The following is an 11,342-nucleotide window of genomic DNA, read 5'->3' on the forward strand; positions in this document are numbered from 1 at the left end:
AGGCATTGAAGTGTTAAATCAGTCATGATTATAATAAGTGACAGGGTAGAGTTGATGGGTTGAATGGCCTACTCCTTTTCCTTTGTTCCTATGTCCCTGGCCTTTGCTGACCAGTGGCCTCACTTACTGGGCCCTCAGCTGTTGTGTTTCTAGACTTGCTGACTGTGCATTTGTGCCCAACTCTCATTCACCTCTGTCCTTGATTACTGGTATCTCGATGATAGGAAAGGTGGATCAGCATGAGTCTGGAGAGGGCAGGACAACATAGGGATTGGGGAGAATGCTTGGGGAGATGGGGTGAAGATGTGTGAGGATCTGAGATAGTATGGGAAAGAGTCTGGGAGCTATTGGAAGGAATGGAATGGGGTTTGAGGATGTCCTAGAAATGAGAGTGGGATTGGAATGGGCTGGAAATGATAGGACAGGGATGAAAGAAATGGTATGAATATGGAATGAAAGGAATGGCATGGGAAGAAGTTGATAAGAATTCAAAGAATATTATTACAATATCAAGACACTAATGCAAATGTTTTGTGGATCTCTATTAATGTATCATAACAATCTTGACAACCTTTATTTAAATGAGCTCAAGCCAGGCAACTCACAGCCAGGCAATGAACACAGAGTCATACGGATATGGAGCACAGAAAAAGACCCTTTGGTCCAACTCATCCATGCTGACCAGATATCCTATATAAATCTAGTCCCATTTACCAGCATTTGGCCCATATCCCTCTAAACACTTCATATATCTATTCAGATGCCTTTTACATGTTGTAGTTGTACCAGCCTCCACCACTTCCTCTGGCAGCTCATTCCATACACACACCACCCTCTGCATGAAAAAGTTGTCCCTTAGGTCCCTCTTATACATTTCTCCTCTCACCTTAAACCTATGCCCTCTAGTTTTGAACTCCCCCCACCCCAGGGAAAAGACCTTGCCTATTTACCCTATCCATGCACCTAACAATTTTATAAGCTTCTGTAAGGTCACCCTTCAGCCTCCGACACTCCAGGGAAAATAGCCCCAGCCAATCCAGCTTCTCCCTTGAGCTCATCAACCCCAACCCTGGCAGTGTCCTTGTAAATCTTTTCTGAACCCTTTCAAGTTTCACAACATCCTTCTTATAGGAGGGAGACCAGAATTGCACGCAATACTCCAAAACTGGCCAAACTAATGTCCTGTACAGCCACTAAATGACCTTCCAACTCCTGTACTCAATGCACTGACCAATAAAGGCAAGCATACTAAACTTCTCCAGAGAATGCACACAGCATGTCTTGGATAAAAATACTTGGGTTGATGTGTGCCTTGAGCCTCTAACAAAATAAGCCTCAACCCATCTTGAAGAAGTGAAAGCACATTTTGGAAAGTGTAAGAAAAACTAGAGGATATTGGAAGATGGCAAATGTACTTACTCCTTTATTCAAAAAGTGGCATGGCGTGGGGGAGAGGTGGTAGGTGTGGATGTTGGTAACAGATAGGCCAGTTAGCTTAACATTTGTCATAAGGAAACAGTACAAGCTGTTATTAAAGAAGTTACAGCAGGGCACTTGGATAAATTCAAGGTAATCAGGCACAGTCAGTTTGACATTGTGAAAGGGAAGTTATGCTTTACCAATCTGTGGGAGTCCTTTATGAATGTAGCATGTGCTGTGGACAAGTATTCAAACATAGAAACCAGAAGCAGGTGTTGGACATTTGGACAATTCAGCTACTACATCATTCAATATGATCATGACTGATTCTGTTTCAATGCCATACTCCCACACTCTCCCCATACTCTTTGATGTCTTTAGCCCCAAGAAATCTATCTCTTTCTTAATTATACTGTGACTTGATTGACACAGCCTCCTTGATAGAGAATTCAACAGGTGCACCACGCTCTGAGTGAAGAAATCTGAAAGGTCTGTCACATATCCTGAGGCAGTGGCCCCCTGTCCAGGGGGCCAGCTCCGCTCCTTGTTCGTATATGTTTACACCAGATGTGGCTGAGGACATGGCCAAAACAATAAGCTTCAACTGGCTTTTGAAGGAGGGGACAGGCTTATTTTTTGGATAACTTTTAAAAAAAATGGAACCTAAATGATGAATGTTCTGGCATGTGCAGAGTGAAGATGGAGCGGAATAAAGATTCAGAATATGTCCACACCAATGTTGAGGAATGGGCATCACGCGCAGAACTCTTGGAGTGATTGATAGCTGGGGCAAAGATTTTAAATTTAAATAATAAAGAAAATTTGATAAACACTCAGTAGATGTGATAGCATCAGCTGAGAAAGCGAAACAGGTGTTTTTGCACATTGATGATCTGCATCAACACTAGTTTGTTTTTACTTTAAATTTGATCAGCTTAGAGACAGAGCAGTGACAAAGGTCAATGAGAATGAAGGCCTGGGCAACAGGCCTCAGTATTGGTCAGGTTATGAAAGCTGGACTCTTGATTATTTATCTTTTAAGAATATAACAAAGCACTGTGGATAGCAGCCTCAAGTTGATAAAAGGATTGATTAAAATTTTGTCGATTTGGAATAGTGCAATAAAATTTGGAGTCTGATGCTTTTAACATCAAAACTGATGGAATCAAAATAAAAGCTTCAATCATCAATCACAATATTCACTTGTATGAAATTCAGATTTTTCCATGACAATGCTAGACGGGCCAGATGTCAACACAAATGAGGTCAATATAGTCAAGCTATAGAGCAGCCACACTTTGCAATTTTTGTTCATTTCCATCTTTTCCTGTTAAACTCCTGAAATGCATTATTGCCTTGGAAATACATTTATTCCTTTCCTCGTTCAAGATCATGCCAACAGACAAGCTCCACAAACAACATACAGAAGACCAAAGCCTGTGGCCTCAGCTACGCAACGACCTGGCCCATCACTTCCACCTTGCTGGACTGGCAAACTCTTTATCTAGAGAATAGAATGCATTTCTTATTTTCATTTCAAGTCCTTGCACCACAATTAACTCGTCCGGCTATATGCTCTTCTTTCTTCCAACTCTCTCGAGATAAAGGTTAATATTCCTCTAGTCCTTTTCACTACCTTTTGGACACAATCTAACTCAACTTAATCAATTCTGCTCCTATGATGCTGCTTGGCCTGCTGTGTTCATCCAGCCCTGCACCTTGTTGTCTCTGAGTTGAATTGCCAACCACTTAGTACCTTTTTCTCATACAGTCTGAACTGTCGTTTCCTTTGAAATCTGGCATCCTTGTGTCTGAGCTGATGACTGTCAGATGAAAACCTTCAACATCATGTCTCTTTTCTCAGCAATACATCATGTTCTATCTTACCAAGTGATCAATCCATCAATGTCACTTTGCAAAGTTCTCATCAATGTTCACAATTCCACTGAATTTGGAAGTCATCAGCAAAGATAGATGCATAGTTTTTGATTTGATTTTTGATTTGATTTGATTTGATTTATTATTGTTAAAGATACCGAGATACAGTGAAAAGAGTTGTTTTGCCTGTTCTACAGGCAGATTGTACCATACAAAATGCATCAGACAGCAGAACAGAGTGCAGAACACTGTGTTGCAGTCGCAATGAAGGTGCAGGGAGAGAAAGAGATCAACATTAACATTTAAGAGATCGGTGCAAAAGTCTAATAACAGCAGGGAAGAAACTGTTCTTGAACCTGGTCATACGTATCTTCAAACTTTTACGTCTTCTGCCCACAACTGGTTATCTATTCACTGAATTATAAACAGGAAGTACCTTGATACTGGATGGTCAGCTTGTAGTTGATTATAATGATGGTCCCATGTTGCATAATCCTTAGACCGTGGTGATGTTTGAAACTGACCTTGTGTAAAATGAAAAAAGAAAGCTAATATAATGGTGAGTTTTCCAGAATAACTTTTAATCAACTACTCAGAAATGCAGAATAAGAGGTGGTGGAAGATTTATTATCAAGATAGATGAACTACAACAACAGCCATACTCTTCATGCTTTCACATGCAGTTATAAATTTTATTTTTCCAATTTTCCTGAAAGCACTGAAGTATGGCAGGGGACATGGTGGCTTTCTAGCATCTTAATCACTTGACCACTCCAAGGATGTGGAATTAGTTGAAATGCGACATGTTGACAAATCACTTGAGCATCTACACTTCAAACAAGTACTGCAGTGATTCTGCAACGTGTAACTCACCTCCTGTCTCCCCGAAGCCTGACATACAAGGTACAAATCAGAAGTATTATGGAATATTCTCCACCTGTCTGGATGAGTGCAGCTCCAATAATATGCACAGAGCTCGATACTACCCAAGCCAAAATGGCCTGCTTAATTATCATCCAACCCACTACCTTCAACATGCACTTCCTCATCCACTGATACACAGTGGCAGCTGTGTATGCTATACCTAGATGGGCTGTAATAACTCACCAAGACAACACCTTTATCACCAAGAAGGACTATGGCAGCACTGCATGAGAACGTTAGCAAGTTCCCTTCCAAGCCACATGCTGTCCTGACTTGTAAGTATAGTGTAGTTCCTTCACTGTTGCTGGGTCAAAATCTTGGCACTCCCTTCGAAACAGTACTGTGCGTGCCTCTACAGTCAGAGACTACAGTGCTTCAAGAAGGTAGCTCACAGCAACTTCTCCCAGGCAATTAAGCATGAGCAACAAATGCTGGCTGTGCTACTGATGCCCACATCCCATAAATGAATAAACTCCAAGAAATGCACAAGCAAGCAAGGGATCAGCATGTGATGAATTGACACAACAGGGCAGCAGGCAATACAGGGGCTAAAGATGCTTCGTCTTGCCCTCAGTAGATGAATTCTGAGTTTTTAAAAAATATTTGTTAATGGATTGGCCTGCATTTGCTGCCCCTTCCATTACAATGGGTGTGAAGTCACATACAGAACAGATCAGGTATGGATGGCAGATTTGCTTCCCAAATTGGAACTTTTAGCAATGGCTTTGAGGTCAATTTTGGACTAGCTTTATTTTCCAGAGTTTTTTTCATTGACTATGTTTTAAAATTGGATTTAAATTTCACCTGCTCCCATCATGGGATTTGAACTCATGATCCTTGAGCATTAGCATCTCTTTACTTCCCAGACAGGGCATTAAAAGTCTAAGGCAGTCACAGACAACAATTACGAAGCTATCCCTCATGAGGCACTGTCATCATCAGCGTAGGGGAGGCAATGGCCTAGTGGTATTATTGCTGGACTGTTAATCCAGAGACTCAGATAACATTCTGGGGACCCAGGTTCAGATCCCACCACAGCAGATGGTGAAATTTGAATTCAATAAAATATCTGGAATTAAGAATCGATTGTCAGGGAAAAACCCATCTGGTTCACTACTGTCCTTTAGGAAAGGACACTGCCATCCTGACCTGGTCTGGCCCACATGTGACTCCAGACCCACAGCAATGTGGTTGACTCTAAACTGCCCTCTGGACAATTAGGGATGGGCAATAAATGCTGCCTGGCCAGTGACATCTTCATCCCATTAATGAATAAAGGAAAAAGAAATCATCATTTGCCACTGGCAGTTCATTCCACGTACAGACCATGTGTGAAAATGTTGCCCTTTAGGTCCCTTTTAAATCTTTTTCCTCCCATCTCAAAAATATGCCCTCTAGTTTTGAATGCCCCTTCCTGAGGGAAAAGACCTTTGCTGTTCACTTTATCTATGTCCCTCAGGTTAGGTGGATTAGCCATGGTAGATGCGAGGTTACAAGGATAGAGTAGAGGGATGGGTCTGGGTGGGATGCTCCTTCAGAGGTTTGGTACAGGTTTGATGGGCCGACTGGCTTCTTTCTGCACTGTAGTGATTCCATGATTTCCAGCATCTGCGGTATTTTGATTTTATATGGTTATATGGTCGTTAGACAAGCAGTTAATTCTAGACTTTATTGAATTTAAATTCAATCTGCCAATGACCACAAGTCTCTTGTAAATGAGCCTGGAGCTCTAGGTTTCTTACCCGAAGACATTATCATCATTTCCCCACAGCATACAGCCAGACTTGGGTGTTTCCATTCTTTGATAACAGAATTGCAAAAGGAGGAAGAAGTGAATAAGCACTGGTCTGGGAATGTGTACATTGTGATGCTGTTTTGTTTATTTTGGGTGTGGATTTAACCATTCAGTCATGTGCATTATGGATGCCTTTTCACAAACGGAGTGCACTTATATACTTATGCTTGATGAGTAGTGCAAATGTGCTTATTTCAGACTGGCCCTAGCAACCATGCCATCTCCCTGATGAGTGCATCAACAACTGCCCTGCACATCATAGGTACATTTCTGCCCTACATCTTTTTCCTCTTCCTCCTCCTCCTGGCCTGTTTACCCTGAGGAGATGGCTTAGCCCAAAATGGCATTTGCATCTCCATTGCAGGTCACGCAAAGCTTTCATTCGACCTTTCTTTCAGGGATACTGTTCATTTCTCAGAAATTATCCAGGGAGTTTTGCTGATGCCTTGAAACACATCAAACTTCAATTACTGAAGGATGAAGATATGTTTATTATAATTTGCCCATGGAATGTACGCTTCACTGGCAAGCCAGCACTTGTTGCCCATCCCAAATAGCCCTTGTCATGGCAGCAGTCAGGATAGCATGCACAGGCTTATATAATGTTCTTGAATGGCCACAGACTGGTTGAACATTTAAGGAAAAGAAGCTTTTCGTATTGAAGAATCTTTTTGGTTGCTCACTCGTTGCCTTGTTTTATGGTTGCAATCAATAATACCCTGCACATGTACGAATCCAGCAATATAGGTGAATCCCACTGTCCTCTTGTGAGGTACCAGCATTGGAAAGTCGATGCACTGCCTACTCTTGCAAACAGGGCATCAACAAACTGCTAACTGAAAAGATGTGCTGTCTCTTGAGAGATGCTAATAGCATCAGTCTAGAGCTGTAGGCCATCTAAAACACAGCTACAACAAGGTGCGGCGTAAGTGTAAGTAATAGGACCTTTGGTAGATGATACTAACTTGGCATTGAAATACATATAAGAATTGATAGGCATGGCATAAGGTCACCTCAGAGGAGAAACTGTTTTCTGTCCCTCTCTGAAATAAAGATAAACAATCTCTCGAAATTTCAGGATCTCTTGGCTTAGGATTCCAAGTTGACATTCTTAATTTGGTAGAATGGTGTCTTGTGTGCCCTTTTAGTTGTACAAATGTCTAGTAAGGACCAGTTAACTACCTTCTAAAAAGTAGCCTCAAGCTCAGAGATGGACAGGAAGGCAGATCAGCATCCTATCATCTTGGGGCATCTGCCCTGTATTCATTAGTTTGAAAGGTTTAAAATACCAGGTCACAGAAATATATTGACAAGTACTTGGAGACAGGATGCAGTCCTCTACAGATAGCAGCCCTTGTCATGCAATGGTCTTCTTCAGATGGAAGCTGGACCAGGGAAGATGGAGGAAGAACCGAAGAAAGAGTTCCCTAGTACTTCAGCAAGACAGCAGGACGCTGCTATGACAAACGATTAAGATCAACACACTCTGTGTAAATTATCCATTCATCCTCTGACATCGGTGAATCACCCTCAACCATAGTGGGCTGTACACTTTTTCTGTCCACTTAGCTAAGGTACAATATCTAAACCACTGCTTTTTAATAAACTACTTATGAACAGTCGACTGCCTGCCTTAGGTTTAGTTATTAATAAACTCACTCTTTGTTAACACAAGAAAACTGGTTAATTTGGCTCCTTTCTAAATGTAAATTCATTTGGATCTGGGACAAAGGTATTTATAAGGAAAGAGATGATTTCTAATTAATTTTGTTCCAATCAAAGAGGTGGGTGAATAAAGAAAAAGAGCCAGTTTGCCCTTCCTCATCCAGGAGCTTAATAATTTGGGATATCATGTCTGGAAACATGACCAATTGTGGAATCTCACATGGGGATTGGGCTGAACAAGTCATGCTTGAGATTCAGCATGTTTCCTGTGCCTTGCTCCAAAATTGCAGATTGGTATCTAACCGCAACTGTGGAGTACTTTACCTTGAACACAGTCTCTGTGTATTAATGCTCTGCCCTGTTTTCATTCATTTCCACTTAAGAGGATAAACAATGTGCTGCACACAATGCAAACATTCACAAAACAATGAGTACTATTTTACTCCATTGTAAAATGGCAATAACTGAGATTATAGCTATACATCTATTTTAGATTTTAAATAACAAACTCTTACCTGAGTCTTGCTCCATTGCTGTGTTATAATACGTAAGGTCCTGTATGAAAAATAATAAAATGAAAGTTTATTTCTTTTAGCAACGTAACCTATGTTGGAACAAGTGAAGATAAGATTGAAATTTGCTGGCCTGACAACGTTTCAGATTTTTTAAGTGCTAAACCATCAATAGCCATATCTTCAAGTGCCTAAGCCCTAAGCTCTGAAATTGCTTTCTGAAACCAGTCGGATTCTCCAGCATCTGCAGTTCCTACTATCTCTGATTCAATTTTAACCCCACCTCTATACTTCCCTCTTTAATACACTCTTTAGAGCCTCCCTCTTTGATTAAGATAATTGCCCTAATATCCCCCACATGGCTGGTTGTCAAATATTTCTTGGCAGTGCTCCTATGAAGTACGTGAGGATGTTTTATTGTGTTAAAGTGGAATATACTATAGAATTGCACGCTATTATTTAACATGTTCCTAACTCAGCTTTGAGACTACATTAAAGGATATCTGTGGAATACTTCCCAACATCTTCAAACAAGTTATCACAAGTAATCTGGAATGTGTAGCTAATTCAAGTAATGTTGACCATGACAACTCACATCAATTGTCTTAAAAATCAATGTGATTCATTAATGTGCCTCAGAGAAGGAAATCTGCCATTCATCTTCGTCTGGTTTATTGTTATTGAAGACCCACCGTTTCTTAACTGCCATCTGAAATGGCCCAGCAAGTCACTTAGTTCATTGACAACTAGAGATGTGCAATAAATATTGATCTTGCCAACAACACTCACTTTCCATGAAAGACAATGGTATGGGGACTACCATGCTGGCATAGGCAAATGTCCAGGCCTATTATTTACATAAATAACAAGCCTAACATTGTTTTTGGACTTTAGTGATTGATATAGAGTGGAACTGGATTTCTTGAGCCTCTTGATGTTGCATATACAGCATGTGTGAGCAAAACAAAATTTAAGGTATATTTATTTTCTTTTTTTCAGTCATTCATGGGTTGACAGCATCACGGTGTAGAGCACCATTTATTGCCCATCCTTAATTGCCCACAGGGCAGTTAAGAATCAACCACATTGCTGTGGATCTGGAGTCACATGTAGCCAGACCTGGTAAGGATGACAGTTTCCTTCCCTAAAGGATATTAGCGAACCAGATGAGTATTTCTGACAATTGACAATGGATTCATGGTCATCATTAGACTCTTAATTTTCCAGATTTTTAAAAAATGAATTCATATTCCACCATCTGCTGTGGTGGGACTTGAACCCCAGAACGCTACTTGCGTCTCCACACTAATTGACCAGCAATAATACCAAAAGACTATTACCTCCATGAAATTTATTTTAAATATCCCAGTGGAGCCAGGGTCTTGTTTTAGTCAATCAGGGAATGTGGGCTTCTCCGGCTTTTGCAGCATTTATTATCCGTAATTGCCTTGATAACGTGGGCGTGAGCTGCCTTCTTAAACTCTTTTGAAGATGGCCCACAATTCAAGATACCATCCAATATAGAGCAGCATGCTCGATAGGGAGGGAGTTCCAGGATTTTGACCCAGTGACATTGAAAGACAGCGATATATTTCCAAATCAGGATGGTGATTGGTTTGGAATGAACTTGCAGGTGGTCGTGTTTCCATGTATCCCAGGGTTCACTAATGTCCTTCAGGGAAAGAAATCTGCCATCTTCACCTGGTCTGCCATACATGTGACTCCAGACTCACAGCAGGGTAGCTGACTCTCAACTGCCCTCTGAAATGGCCTAGCAAGCCACTCAGTTGTATCGATTGTTACGATGTCTCAACAAAGAAATGATACCGGGTGGACCAGCTAGCATCGATCTGAGCACAGGAGAAGACGGCAAAAACAGCCCTGTCGACCCTGCAAAGTCCTCCTTATTAACGTCTGGGGGCTAGTTCCAAAATTATGAGAGCTCTCTCATAGACTATTCAAGCAACAGCCCGACATAGTCATACTCATGAAATCATATTTGACAGTCAATATCACAGACACCGCCATTGCCATCCCTGGAGATGTCCTGTCCTCTCTTGGCTGATGAATCAGTACCCATCCATGTTGAACAACACTTAGAGGAAGGCAAGGATGCAAAATTAACTCTGGGGGAGGGATTTCAATGTCCACCACCAAGAGTGGCTCAGCAGCAGCACTGCTGATTGAGCGAGTCGGGTCCGGAAGGATGTAGCTGCTAGACTGGGTCTGCAGCAGGTGGTGAGGAAACCAACGAGAGAAAAATATACTTGACCTCATGCATATGAATCTGCTGGCTGTGGATGCATCTGTCCATGAGAGTATCTGTAAGAGTGACTACTGCACAGTCCTTGTGGAGATGAACTGCTGCCTTTACATTGAGAAAACCTTCCATTGTGTTGTTTGGTACTATCACTGTGCTCAATCAGACAGACTTTGAACAGTCTAGCAACTCAAGACTGGGCATACATGAGGTGCTGTGAGCCATGAACAGCAAAAGAATTGTACTCCAGCACAATCTGCAACCTCATGGCCCGGCATATGCCCCATTCAATCCTGGTCCAATGGAGAGCACCTGGCATGGCCTCAGCCTGGACTTCTGGACTCGAGGTGATTCCAAAGCAATCTCCCGGCCTCATGTACCTTGAAGTAAAGCCTGTCGTGGTCTAGAGTCAAGGCCTGGTGTGGTTTCGAGGCTAGGTGCTGGCATGGACTGGGTTGGAAGACCGTTGTTCTGAATTTCTATTTTTCTCCATTTTATAATTTATTCCTGAAATCTGCAATGATGGACATTTTTACTTCACTATTTTTCCAAGAACTGTAACGGAAAAAGCTGTACCTAGAGACCTTTTTGCCTGAGGTGGTGCTGTAAATGGCAACTTATATACTTTTCACTGTATTCATTTGAGTACGTCACAATAAAGCTAATTCTGGTCTTCCTAAGAACATTGTGGATCAACCCACAACATGGCATCAGCAGCAGTTGAAGAAGTCAGCTCATCGCGACCTTATCAAGGGCAACTGGGGACGGGCAATAAAACTGCTGGTCAACCAACGATGGCCAAGTCTCACGAATGAGCGAAAACGATCTACTGCTCTTGTACTTCTAAATGGAAGCAGGTCATTGGTTTGGAAGGTGCTGTGTAAGGGGC

The 11,342-nt window shown here is 41.7% G+C and overlaps 1 protein-coding gene across 2 annotated transcripts in view; it reads right to left on the reverse strand.

Moving 5' to 3' along the window:
* Nucleotides 1-11,342, reverse strand: part of LOC109931441 (sperm flagellar protein 1-like) — a 79,902-nt gene that overhangs the window by 44,495 nt on the left and 24,065 nt on the right. For both annotated transcript variants that reach the window (XM_048605119.1, XM_048605127.1), the window contains exons 4-5: nt 8,197-8,236; nt 3,734-3,821 (exon numbers count right to left, since the gene is read on the reverse strand). In XM_048605119.1, the coding sequence (XP_048461076.1) occupies nt 3,734-3,821; nt 8,197-8,236 (128 nt within the window). The remainder of the gene's footprint in view (nt 1-3,733; nt 3,822-8,196; nt 8,237-11,342) is intronic.

Source organism: Rhincodon typus, chromosome 1 (genome assembly GCF_021869965.1).
Source record: "Rhincodon typus isolate 14 chromosome 1, sRhiTyp1.1, whole genome shotgun sequence".
Taxonomy (NCBI): Eukaryota; Metazoa; Chordata; class Chondrichthyes; order Orectolobiformes; family Rhincodontidae; genus Rhincodon; species Rhincodon typus.